General features: G+C 47.9%; 2 protein-coding genes across 2 annotated transcripts in view; both read left to right on the plus strand.

The window, feature by feature from the left end:
• LOC141082421 (uncharacterized) overlaps positions 1-14166 on the plus strand; it is a 153360-nt gene that overhangs the window by 124382 nt on the left and 14812 nt on the right. The window lies entirely within an intron of this gene.
• LOC141082332 (uncharacterized) lies at positions 5430-12497 on the plus strand. Its single transcript, XM_073566279.1, has 4 exons — positions 5430-7984; positions 11815-11964; positions 12094-12273; positions 12357-12497. The coding sequence occupies exons 1-4, from the start codon at positions 7748-7750 to the stop codon at positions 12495-12497; spliced, it is 708 nt and encodes a 235-aa protein (XP_073422380.1). The 5' UTR covers positions 5430-7747.

Below are 14166 nucleotides of genomic sequence, written 5' to 3' on the forward strand. Positions count from 1 at the left end.
ACTATAAAGCCTGGGCCTCATTATACAGCTGTACAGGGGTCTAGTGAAGGCTTTTTAGCCCTTTCCTCAGACTGTAGCTCCTGGGAACAGGCCCTCACTCCTGTCCCCTCACTATAAAGCCTGGACCTCATTATCCAGCTGTACAGGGGTCTAGTGAAGACTTTTTAGCCCTTTCCTCAGACTGTAGCTCCTGGGAACAGGCCCTCACTCCTGTCCCCTCACTATAAAGCCTGGGCCTCATTATACAGCTGTACAGGGGTCTAGTGAAGGCTTTTTAGCCCTTTCCTCAGACTGTAGCTCCAGGGAACAGGCCCTCACTCCTGTCCCTTCACTATAAATCCTGGGCCTCATTATACAGCTGTGCAGGGGTCTGGTGAAGGCTTTTTAGCCCTTTCCTCAGTCTGTAGCTCCTGGGCACAGGCCCTCACTCCTGTCCCTTCACTATAAAGCCTGGGCCTCATTATACAGCTGTACAGGGGTCTAGTGAAGGCTTTTTAGCCCTTTCCTCAGACTGTAGCTCCTGTGAACAGGCTCTCACTCCTGTCCCTTCACTATAAAGCCTGGGCCTCATTATACAGCTGTACAGGGGTCTAGTGAAGGCTTTTTAGCCCTTTCCTCAGACAGTAGCTCCTGGGAACAGGCCCTCACTCCTATCCCCTCACTATAATGCCTGGGCCTCATTATACAGCTGTACAGGGGTCTAGTGAAGGCTTTTTAGCCCTTTCCTCAGACTGTAGCTCCTGGGCACAGGCCCTCACTCCTGTCCCTTCACTATAAAGCCTGGGCCTCATTATACAGCTGTACAGGGGTCTAGTGAAGGCTTTTTAGCCCTTTACTCAGACTGTAGCTCCTGGGCACAGGCCCTCACTCCTGTCCCTTCACTATAAAGCCTGGGCCACATTATACAGCTGTACAGTGGTCTAGTGAGGGCTTTTTAGCTCTTTCCTCAGTCTGTAGCTCCTGGGAACAGGCCCTCACTCCTGTCCCTTCACTATAAAGCCTGGGCCTCATTATACAGCTGTACAGGGGTCTAGTGAAGGCTTTTTAGCCCTTTCCTCAGACTGTAGCTCCTGGGAACAGGCCCTTCCACTCCTGTCCCTTCACTATAAAGCCTGGGCCTCATTATACAGCTGTACAGGGGTCTAGTGAAGGCTTTTTAGCCCTTTCCTCAGACTGTAGATCCTGGGATCAGGCCCTCACTCCTGTCCCTTCACTATAAAGCCTGGGCCTCATTTTACAGCTGTACAGGGGTCTAGTGAAGGCTTTTTAGCCCTTTCCTCAGAGTGTAGCTCCTGGGCACAGGCCCTCACTCCTGTCCCTTCACTATAAAGCCTGGGCCTCATTATACAGCTGTACAGGGGTCTAGTGAAGGCTTTTTAGCCCTTTACTCAGACTGTAGCTCCTGGGCACAGGCCCTCACTCCTGTCCCTTCACTATAAAGCCTGGGCCTCATTATACAGCTGTACAGGGGTCTAGTGAAGGCTTTTTAGCCCTTTCCTCAGACTGTAGCTCCTGGGCACAGTCCCTCACTCCTGTCCTTTCACTATAAAGCCTGGGCCTCATTATACAGCTGTATAGGGGTCTAGTGAAGGCTTTTTAGCCCTTTCCTCAGACTGTAGCTCCTGGGAACAGACCCTCACTCCTGTCCCTTCACTATAAAGCCTGGGCCTCATTACACAGCTGTACAGGGGTCTAGTGAAGGCTTTTTAGCCCTTTACTCAGACTGTAGCTCCTGGGCACAGGCCCTCACTCCTGTCCCTTCACTATAAAGCCTGGGCCTCATTATACAGCTGTACAGGGGTCTAGTGAAGGCTTTTTAGCCCTTTCCTCAGTCTGTAGCTCCTGGGCACAGGCCCTCACTCCTGTCCCTTCACTATAAAGCCTGGGCCTCATTATACAGCTGTACAGGGGTCTAGTGAAGGCTTTTTATCCCTTTCCTCAGTCTGTAGCTCCTGGGCACAGGCCCTCACTCCTGTCCCTTCGCTATAAAGCCTGGGCCTCATTATACAGCTGTACAGGGGTCTAGTGAAGGCTTTTTAGCCCTTTCCTCAGACTGTAGCTCCTGGGCACAGGCCCTCACTCCTGTCCCTTGACTATAAAGCCTGGGCCTCATTATATAGCTGTACAGGGGTCTAGTGAAGGCTTTTTAGCTCTTTCCTCAGTCTGTAGCTCCTGGGAACAGGCCCTCACTCCTGTCCCTTCACTATAAAGCCTGGACCTCATTATACAGCTGTACAGGGGTCTAGTGAGGGCTTTTTAGCTCTTTCCTCAGTCTGTAGCTCCTGGGAACAGTCCCTCACTCCAGTCCCTTCACTATAAAGCCTGGGCCTCATTATACAGCTGTACATGGGTCTAGTGAAGGCTTTTTAGCCCTTTCCTCAGACTGCAGCTCCTGAGAACAGGCCCTCATTCCTGTCCCTTCACTATAAAGCCTGGGCCTCATTATACAGCTGTACAAGGGTCTAGTGAAGGCTTTTTAGCCCTTTCCTCAGACTGTAGCTCCTGGGCACAGGCCCTCACTCCTGTCCCTTCACTATAAAGCCTGGGCCTCATTATACAGCTGTACAGGGGTCTAGTGAAGGCTTTTTAGCCCTTTCCTCAGACTGTAGCTCCTGGGCACAGGCCCTCACTCCTGTCCCTTCACTATAAAGCCTGGGCCTCATTATACAGCTGTACAGGGGTCAAGTGAAGGCTTTTTAGCCCTTTCCTCAGACTATAGCTCCTGGGCACAGGCCCTCACTCCTGTCCCTTCACTATATAGCCTGGGCCTCATTATACAGCTGTACAGGGGTCTAGTGAAGGCTTTTTAGCCCTTTCCTCAGACTGTAGCTCCTGGGCACAGGCCCTCACTCCTGTCCCTTCACTATAAAGCCTGGGCCTCATTATACAGCTGTACAGGGGTCTAGTGAAGGCTTTTTAGCTCTTTCCTCAGTCTGTAGCTCCTGGGAACAGTCCCTCACTCCAGTCCCTTCACTATAAAGCCTGGGCCTCATTATACAGCTGTACATGGGTCTAGTGAAGGCTTTTTAACCCTTTCATCAGACTGTAGCTCCTGAGAACAGGCCCTCATTCCTGTCCCTTCACTATAAAGCCTGGGCCTCATTATACAGCTGTACAGGGGTCTAGTGAAGGATTTTTAGCCCTTTCCTCAGACTGTAGCTCCTGGGCACAGGCCCTCACTCCTGTCCCCTCACTATAAAGCCTGGGCCTCATTATACAGCTGTACAGGGGTCTAGTGAATGCTTTTTAGCCATTTCCTCAGACTGTAGCTCCTGGGAACAGGCTCTCAATCCTGTCCCTTCACTATAAAGCCTGGGCCTCATTATACAGCTGTACAGGGGTCTAGTGAAGGCTTTTTAGCCCTTTCCTCAGACAGTAGCTCCTGGGAACAGGCCCTCACTCCTGTCTCTTCACTATAAAGCCTGGACCTCATTATACAGCTGTACAGGGGTCTAGTGAAGGCTTTTTAGCCCTTTCCTCAGACTGTAGCTCCTGGGAACAGGCCCTCACTCCTGTCCCTTCACTATAAAGCCTGGGCCTCATTATACAGCTGTGCAGGGGTCTAGTGAAGGCTTTTTAGCCATTTCCTCAGTCTGTAGCTCCTGGGATCAGGCTCTCACTCCTGTCCCTTCACTATAAAGCCTGGACCTCATTATACAGCTGTACAGGGGTCTAGTGAAGGCTTTTTAGCCCTTTCCTCAGACTGTAGCTCCTGGGCACAGGCCCTCACTCCTGTCCCTTCACTATAAAGCCTGGGCCTCATTATACAGCTGTACAGGGGTCTAGTGAAGGCTTTTTAGCCCTTTCCTCAGACTGTAGCTCCTGGGAACAGGCTCTCACTCCTGTCCCTTCACTATAAAGCCTGGGCCTCATTATACAGCTGTACAGGGGTCTAATGAAGGCTTTTTAGCCCTTTCCTCAGACTGTAGCTCCTGGGAACAGGCTCTCACTCCTGTCCCTTCACTATAAAGCCTGGGCCTCATTATACAGCTGTACAGGGGTCTAGTGAAGGCTTTTTAGCCCTTTCCTCAGACTGTAGCTCCTGGGAACAGGCCCTCACTCCTGTCCCTTCACTATAAAGCCTGGGCCTCATTATACAGCTGTGCAGGGGTCTAGTGAAGGCTTTTTAGCCCTTTCCTCAGTCTGTAGCTCCTGGGATCAGGCTCTCACTCCTGTCCCTTCACTATAAAGCCTGGACCTCATTATACAGCTGTACAGGGGTCTAGTGAAGGCTTTTTAGCCCTTTCCTCAGACTGTAGCTCCTGGGCACAGGCCCTCACTCCTGTCCCTTCACTATAAAGCCTGGGCCTCATTATACAGCTGTACAGGGGTCTAGTGAAGGCTTTTTAGCCCTTTCCTCAGACTGTAGCTCCTGGGAACAGGCTCTCACTCCTGTCCCTTCACTATAAAGCCTGGGCCTCATTATACAGCTGTACAGGGGTCTAATGAAGGCTTTTTAGCCCTTTCCTCAGACTGTAGCTCCTGGGAACAGGCTCTCACTCCTGTCCCTTCACTATAAAGCCTGGGCCTCATTATACAGCTGTACAGGGGTCTAGTGAAGGCTTTTTAGCCCTTTCCTCAGACTGTAGCTCCTGGGAACAGGCCCTCACTCCTGTCTCTTCACTATAAAGCCTGGGCCTCATTATACAGCTGTACAGGGGTCTAGTGAAGGCTTTTTAGCCCTTTCCTCAGTCTGTAGCTCCTGGGAACAGGCCCTCACTCCTGTCCCTTCACTATAAAGCCTGGGCCTCATTATACAGCTGTACAGGGGTCTAGTGAAGGCTTTTTAGCCCTTTCCTCAGACTGTAGCTCCTGGGCACCATGTGATTTCACCATAACCTTAACAAGCTAATTAAGGTGTGAAATCTTGATCAAAATTATCTCAGTACACAAATCTCCAAGGGTGCCCAAAGTTTTGCATCGCCCTTTTTCCTTTTTGCAATTATGAAATTGTAAAAAAGTCTAATATATGTTTTATTATTATTTTTGCCTAAAATACAAAGGCCATGTGCAATCTTAGAGGTTTGGCCTTTTAGAGATCATTTCATCTTCATCTTACTACTGCTCACAATAACGGTCATTTTGACCCGGGGCGCCCACACTTTTACATGCCGCTGTCAATGCTTCATCCCGCTGGTGCTCAATATTTAATAGGGTCTTGCTATTAAACTTAATGAAAAGTTTGGTGAATTTCTTTGAGCTGTTATTACTAGAGATGAGCGAATATCCTCGGAGAAGTTGTTATTGGCTAATATCGCTTACCGAATAGCTTCATCGGGACCCCGGATCCCTGGAGCGCTCCCGATAATCAGCTGCATGTGTCGCCCTCCATGCAGGTGCTGTGACTATCACACAGCGCGACACATGCAGCTGATTATCGGGAGCGCTCCAGCACACTGAGTCCTGCACACACTGAGGCCCCTGATCATGTGACCCCTGACTCCTCCCCTCCTGTGACCTCATCACAGGTCCTGTGTGCACAGAGCAGTCATATATGTGGCGGACACTCCTGGATCTTCTGCTTTCTGGGCTGGTTCCTCCTGTGAGTCCTATTAACCCTTTCGCTCCCTGTATTCTCCATTCTGATAGGACACTATCTGAATTCGGATAGTGTGACGGGAATATAAGCAATGTGGAAGGAAAGAATGACATTTTACTTTATTTCCTCACAAAAATGTGAGTTTACCCCGAAATTGGCAGCGTAACAAATCCTTATTCCCCCACTGTAGTTTGTAGACTCCATATACAGATCCCTTAAGTGTGAAAAGAGCTGAATTCCCCACTTAAGTTATTGCATTTTGGAAATTGCCCCCACTGGGAATTTATCTCCAGGTAAAGGCACAATTGTGTCTCCATGGGGGTTGTGCTCACAGCCCAACATCGTGCGGCCTCCAAAGAAATGCCACCCCACACCATTACTGACCACTGCCAAACCGGTCATGCTGAAGGATGTTGCAGGCAGCAGATCGCTCTCCACGGCGTCTCCAGACTCTGTCACGGCTGTCACATGTGCTCAGTGTGAACCTGCTTCCATCTGTGAAGAGCACAGGGCGGCAGTGGTGAATTTGCCAATCCTGGTGTTCTGTGGCAAATGCCAAGCGTACGGTGTTGGGCTGTGAGCACAACCCCCATCTGTGGGCGTCGGGCCCTCAGACCATCCTCATGGAGTCAGTTTCTAACCGTTTGTGCAGACACATGCACATTTGTGACCTGCTGAAGATCATTTTGCAGGTCTCTGGCAGTGCTCCTCCTGTTCCTCTTTGCACAAAGGTGGAGGTAGCGGTCCTGCTGATGGGTTGATGCCTTCATACGACCCCCTCCACATCTCCTGGTGTACTGGTCTGTCACCTGGTAGCGCCTCCAGCCTCTGGACACTACGCTGACAGACACAGCAAACCTTCTTGCCACAGCTCGCATTGATGTGCCATCCTGGATGAGCTGCACTACCTGAGCCACTTGTGTGGGTTGTAGAGTCTGTCTCATGCTACCATGAGTGTGAAAGCACAGCCAACATTCAAAAGTGACCAAAACATCAGCCAGAAAGCATTGGTACTGAGATGTGGTCTGTGGTCCCCACCTGCAGAACCACTCCTTTATTGAGGGTGTCTTGATAATTGCCATTAATTTCCATCTGTTGTCTATTCCATTTGCACAACAGCATGTGAAATTGATTGTCAATCAGTGTTGCTTCCTAAGTGGACCGTTTGATTTCACAGAAGTTTGATTTACTTGGAGTTATATTCTGTTGTTTAAGTGTTCCCTTTATTTTTTTGAACCATGTATATATGTCACGTTGCTGTCAGACTCGGGGCCTGCTGTTCCGGCTTCGGCCACTAGGAGGAGCCGGACTGGCATGTCGCTGCCAGACTCGGGGCCTGCTGGTCCGGCTTCGGGCACTAGGAGGCGCCGGACTGACACGTCGCCACCAGACTCGGGGCCTGCTGTTCCGGTCTCGGCCACTAGGAGGCGCCTGGCCGTCTCGTCGTCATCGGACTCGGGGACGGCTGTTCCTGCCTCGGCCACTGGGAGGCACCGTGGTTTGCCCCTGGGTGAGGGTGGTGACAGAGAAGAGGCTCCTGCGCAGGCATCTGGTGGGCGCAGGCTCCGCCCCTCTGTCAGTCATGTAGGGCTTATTGCATCACCATCTGGCCTGGTCCTGGGGGCGGTCCTAATTTCATCATCAGTCCGGGAACCTGTGAGGGATGACCTGATCCCTCAAATACCTTGGGACTGGTCTTGCAAGCCGCCAGATATATTCTTGGTTCCCCTGCGTGTTACTGTGTGAATTGCTATAGTTAACTCTGACCTCAGCCTGGATTTCTGACCATTCTATTGCCTGCCATTTTTGTACCTCTGCCTCTCTTCCGGTTTTTTGACACTGACCTTCGCTTGGATTTCTGACCCTTCTGCTGCCTGCTGATTCTGTACCTTTGCTGCCCTTCTGGTTTTACTGACCTTGGCCCAGACTTTTGACTCTCTGCCTGCTGATTTTGCACCTCTGCTGCCCTCCGGCCTCCGACTACTGCCTCCTGACCACGATTAGGGTTTTAGTTTTAACCCCTTGGCGGCTGTCCAGCTCTGGTCCACTGCTCCACCAAACAGCTACCCCATGGGCCTTGCTACAATTCCAGATCCCTGTATAGGGGTTAAGGGTCTCGGGGTTACTCGGGGTGCTGTTCCTACTGCAGCCCAGATTCACAGACGGCCATGACATTATATCCGGCCCAAAAAACTGCTTTTTGTATATATGTCCATCATATATAAAAGCAGTCTCCTTAACTTTTTTTTTCCCCTTCTTCTCCTGCCTGAGCTGATTTCTTGGCCTAACACCTGCTTCAGTGCACAGCCTGCAGGAACACTCCCATCTTCCTATACTAGCATGCTGCAGCCTGGAGACTTCAAGGGAAATGCTGAGCGTCAGAAATCCACATTCCTGGGACATCGGCCTCTGGGCAGCTCTGGTCGTGCTGGCCCAGAGGCTCCGGTAAGTTTTGTTACCCGTCTCTCTCTCGTTTTCTAAGAAATCTCTGTGTGTGAAGGCTTATGTGGATTGTGGTTCTGCAGGCAACTTCATGGATTTTTTGCTTGCAAGGAATCTTTGTGTACCTTTGTTAAGACTTAATGCCCCAATTCACACCACTGCAATTAATGGTACATCTATTGTCCAGGGTGGAGTGGAATTTGTCACTACAGAAATTGCTATGTCAGTGGGGGCATTACACACCGAACAGATGTCGTTTTTTGTTATTCACAATTTATCACATGCAGTTGTGGTAGGCATGCCATGGTTGCACCAGCATAAACCTGTTATTGACTGGCACTTAGGTGATATCGTGCGCTGGAGTCCACAGTGTCAGAATCTCTGTATGTCGCTCTCAGTGAACCAAATTAAAATTAAAACACCCTTTATACCATATGCATTCAGGGACTATGAGGATGTTTTTTCCATAGTGGAGTCTGAGAAATTACCTCTTTAGAGATTATGACTGTCCTATAGACTTGGTCCCATGTGCTCGTCTCCCTAAGGGGAGAATATTTAATCTCTCTGGTCCAGAGCGTGTAGCCATGAATGACTACATAACAGACAGCTTCCGAAAAGGTTTTATTAGACCCTCCACTTCACCTGTAGGGGCTGGGTTTTTCTTTGTGGAAAAAAAGATGGTGGACTCAGACCTTGTATTGATTATCGTGAGCTGAACGCTATTACTGTAAAAAATCAGTATCCGCTTCCACTCATCCCTGATCTGTTTAACCAGCTACTGGGAGCCTGTTAGTTCACTAAGCTTGATCTCTGGGGAGCTTACAATCTTGTCCGCATAAGAGATGGAGATGAGTGGAAAACCGCGTTTAACACGATCTGTTATGAGCTCATTTTCTGCTCCACCAGTTGAGAGTTCTCCTTCTGTTCTCCCTCTGGTGGTGACAGGAGGTAGTGAGGTTGGTTTAAGTGGTAGTGATCTACCACCTGATGAGGAGGATAACGATTGGATCTCTGGAGTATCAGACTGGATATAAGACAGCCGATGCCCTATCCTAGTGCTGGTGATTCAGTCTGCTTCTCAGGTCTTGGACTTCAGCTCTCTTCCAGTCTTCTCAAGTTAAGTTTGTTTTTTGCTAATGTTCACACTTGCGCTTGTTGGTCAATTCAGTTTCTTGTGTGGTCAGCTTGCCCCAGCTGGGGCTATGCTGAACTTCCACTCCTATTTATCTGTATTTGACAATTTGCCTTTGTGGCCCTTATTAGATTGGCCTCTTTTTGCTCTGTTTCAGAATATTTCAGAGTGCTGATATAGTGGGAGAAGTCTAGTGACTTCAGGGTTAATTTTGCTATCAGACGAGTTGGACATTATTTTGGTAGGGTTTTTTGGCAGATTGCAGACAGTGGCTTTCCTTTCCTTTCCTTTATAGTTAGTCGGGCCCCATCGTTTGCTCAGCCTATTTTCCTGCCTGTGTTTGTGTTTTCATCTTGCTTCACTGTCAATACATGTGTGGGGGCTATCTATTCCTTTGGGGTCTGCTCTGGGGCAGTTAGTTTTCCCTTTTCCTGCTTTAGGTTTATGTGGTCCTCCGGCGGTGACGAGGCGTCTAGGAACATCGTAGGAACGCTCCACTACTACTGTTAGTTGTGTGGTTAAGATCAGGGATCTGCAATCAGCATAGTTACCAACCTCTCTGTTTTTTCTGGGACTTAGCTTTTTTGTTGTTCCTTCTCGGTGACCCATTCATAACAACGCCCCTTGGTCATTTTGAGTATCTTGTGATGCCGTTTGGGTTAAGTAACGCACCTGCCGTGTTCCAAAACTTTGTGAATGATATCTTCAGGGATATCTGTGGGTTATATGTAGTGGTTTATTTAGATGACATCCTGATCTACTCTGCTGATGTTCTTACACACGCGCAACATGTCCGTTCTGTGCTCCAGAGACTTAGAGAACATTCTCTATTTGCCAAGCTGGAGAAGTGTGTTTTTATGGCTGAGGAGGTACAATTTTTGGGGTACATGATTTCTGCTAAGGGGTTCTGCATGAATCCTGCCAAGATCCGACCAATTAGAGAATGGGTGCAACCCAAAACTAAATCACAAAACTCAAGATAAAAAGCGGACGGCACCGCTGTTACCGTGTGACTTCAAATGATGTGCGGCATGCAGAAGCCCAGCATCTGGAAACCTCGGGTGCCAGACCTGGAAACAGTCAATCCTGGGAATCCATGCAAAGAGAAGAGGTCGCACTCATCGAGATTGAAGTTTCACTGATTTATTGACATATCAAGAACATGTCAAGTCGGGGGAGTGACATAAGGAGTGCAAAGTAGGCTGATGGATATTTCTTGTTGCTGAAACTGTGATTTTTTTCCATTTTAAACCTTTTTTTAACCCCTCTGATCAGTGCGATCATACAACATACAAGCCTCTGATGTCTCCGGTGATGCCCTGTACTACTGTAGTGCCGTGTATCATCACTGCCTGTCAGTGTAGTACTGACGGCCCCATACACATGAGATCAGAGTTGGCTGAATGGTCATTTGTCAGACGGCGATCTCTCCCGACTCCCTCATACACACAAATATTCCAGCTTTCCTGTGGTCTGTATGAGAGAGTCACCTCCAGACTCCTGTAGAGGAGGATTATCTACAGGAAGAACAAACGGATTATCCTCTGAAATTCAGGATGTCAGATCCTTCTCTGCCCTGACATCATCTGTCGGGAGGCCCCCAAATACATTATGTGGTCGGCCAAGCCCCCCGAAATCAGTGCTTTCATGGAACTTTAGTCTAATGTGTATGGGGGCGTTATAAGGTAACTTATTGGACGCTGCCTCTGGCCCAGCCTAATAGACCTTCATACATTGCAGCCTAGACCCCATTATTAGGCATGTAAGTATCGGAGTAACTAGGCCGCCCCATACTATCGAGTACTTGGAGGCGGAGGGCATTCAGCCAAACTCTGTCACACCTTCTTAGATGCCATGTTTGCTTTTCACAGCAGCAAGTGGTTTTGTTGCAGCCTCATCTGTGCCGTCCCTGCGGTGTACATCTATGTTCTGGTGCACAAAAAGCTTAATTTCTTTTTAATAGATGTTCAACATGTTAAAAATTATAAAATGTGTCTTCTGCTTTTTGCATATTTTTTTCTTCTTACAAGAATTGTTGGAGCTAATTTTCTTTAGAAACATTTTAATATCGGCTTTATCTGGAGTTTTCTTTAATATAGGAAAGCCTAAGGCCAGAAATAATCCCCATAAATCACTGTACATGGAGATTTTTGGATCAGATCATTTCTGTCCGTTGTGTTTGTCGAAACAAAAAATCTTTTCTAAAAGCCTCAAACTTCTGTGTGTGACTCAGAGCTGAGATCTAACGTGAGAGAAGATTCCAGTGCGGGGAAGACGGGAAACCTTCATATAGACGGCCAGTGGGGATGGAGTCAGTGACCGACTTTGGCCAAATATGTCTCTAGAGCCATAGTAGAAGATGAAGATGTCGTCCTCATCATGAAGGAGTTATTTCTCATGTCGCGTGTAATGAATATCTCCTGCAGTATTGCTAATGCCGATTCCAGTGTCGGTAATGAGAGGAGAATTAGCGTTATGGAAGATGAGTCTATGAGGAACGTGTTCAGCTGCCGACTCCGAGGAGGAAACTGCTTGTTGTCTGTGGCCTAAATATATAGGTTTTATTAGTAGATGTCAGGGGAGAAAACTAAACCCTGTAAAATAATAAATCTCCTCATATGTTTCCCTTATTATCTCCAGTAATTGTATTATTACACAGGATTCTTATGATGTTACATCGGATCATCTTCTTCTCATTCAGGTCTCTACAATATCGGATCCTCTCAGTGAAGATCTTCTACAGAAGAGAATTTTCCTGATTTACCCATCAAGGATGGATATGGACAGAGACAAGATGGCGGAGAGGATATTACACCTCACCCTAGAGATCCTCTTCCATCTCACTGGAGAGGTGAGAGATTCTGATGACGTCACATTACATCATTCTTATCTATGGGAATAACAGATGGACAGAACTGGAGAGGTGAGGACTCTGGAAATGTCTGTAGTGAGATTTATTAATGTGTCTCTCCATTACCAGGATTACACAGTGGTGAAGAAGACCTCTAGTGATCGCTGTCAGGACCCTGTGTCTGAGGGATGGGGAAGACCCCTGAGCCCAATCACAGGGCCTCCTCCTCACCCCCTGATCCATGAGAACATCAATGACCAAAAGATCCTAGAACTCACCTACAAGATGATTGAGCTGCTGACTGGAGAGGTGACACTGCTGGGAATGCTGGGACATTATACAGTAACGCTATGAAGGGATCGGGGGGATGACGGTATCATTGTATGTGTCAGGTTCCTATAAGGTGTCAGGATGTCGCTGTCTATTTCTCCATGGAGGAGTGGGAGTATTTAGAAGGACACAGAGATCTGTACAAGAACGTCATAATGGAGGTTCCCCAGCCCCTCACATCACCAGGTAATAGACACGACTAAATACACACGGCCTATAATTATCTGTATGTAGAGAATGAATTCAGTCCCTGTATGTGTTTCCTCCAGATCTATCCAGTAAGAGGACAACACCAGAGAGATGTCCCCGTCCTCTTCTTCCACAGGACTGTAACCAAGAAGATCCCAGTGCTCCTCAGGATCATCAGGTAGATGGAGAGAAGGTGTCAGGAGATCTCCCCTATGATGTGTAGACGGCTGTGAAGGTCTTGTGCTCAGTCTTGTTTTATCCACCAGTATTATATGTTTTATACTTGTGTGATGAGAACGGTGGAGATGGCAGGATTAGAGCTGATCATAGATGGGACTTCTCCATCTGTCAGTGACTTTCACAATATTTGTTTCAGGGTGAAGATCTGACCCATATTAATCCTACAGAGACATATGTGAGGGGTGATGAGTGGTGTAAAGAGGAGATTCCCACATATGACTACCCAGGTGAGTAGTAACCACTGAATGCAGAGGAGTCACAGATTCCTCTCAGTCACCGACTGTGGCTGCTTTATCAGTGGTGTAGTCCGGCCGTATTACCATGGTCACCATTTTGCCTCTAGACCACAACATTCTCCTCCACCCAAAACTGTTCAAATGACTTTGGGCATTGAAAGCCCTTTTCTATAGAACTTACAACCTGGAGGATCCACCTACCCCCTGGGATTAGTGTGAGGGTGATCCCTTAAGGCAAGATCTGTATGATTGCTCGTACCTGACCCAATATAGGCCGAGTGCGCGCTTAAAGAGTCACACTGAGCACAGAGTTAGATGTCTACTCCTTTCTCAGCAAAGGCTTGCACACAACTGAAGTTTATTCTCAAGACAGAGAGACAGGAAATGGGTGTCACACAATCTTCTGAGTAGCCAGTGTCAGTCTATGATAGGTCCATTTCAGCTTCACTTCCATATATGGTATCCAGTATCTCAGCTTCTGCATTCCAAGGATTCCTTCCAGGGTGTTGTCTGAAGACACAGACGCCATCTTGGTACACCATATCTGAACTGACTTATATAAGGTTTAATAATTGATTTCAGTAGCCATTCTCTACTTCACATTAGGAGACACTGATCGTTACCTGCCCAGATCTGTAACTATAAAGCCAAATGACAGCGTACGTAGAGTGTGCTGAGAAGATAGAAAATCACTTGTAGAAAAATATGTGCTTTATGTGGTGCTCTGATTACATATTCATCTGTATTACATCCAGCAAAATGTCACCAGCGATGGCGGCGCCTGCGCAGTAGTATCTATAAGTAAGAGATAGAGGCTACTGCGCAGGCGCCACTGGTGTCGTTTGCTGGATGTAATTTTTTTCTAAGCCTCACAATAGCCACAATATTATAGGCATTATCAACAATAATATAAATGCTATTATATGCATTATGTAATAATGGGGGCAAGTCAGTGAGGGATCAGTGACCTGTCATAAGCCAATACAGATGAATATGTAATCAGAGCACCACATAAAGCCCCGCCCACAGCCCCACCCACAGCCCTGCCCACATGCCGCCCACAGCCCCGCCCCAGAGTACGAGAATCTCATTAACTGAAAACTACAAATACAGATTAAACAACAACCACAAGACGGATTTCATCACCAGGTATCATTGTAATCAGTATAACGGCGCCGACCTGACAGTGTCTGTAGGTTACTGAGCA

This window comes from Dendrobates tinctorius, unplaced genomic scaffold (assembly GCF_039654945.1).
Source record: "Dendrobates tinctorius isolate UK_male_01 unplaced genomic scaffold, ASM3965494v1 ptg000017l, whole genome shotgun sequence".
NCBI lineage: Eukaryota > Metazoa > Chordata > Amphibia > Anura > Dendrobatidae > Dendrobates > Dendrobates tinctorius.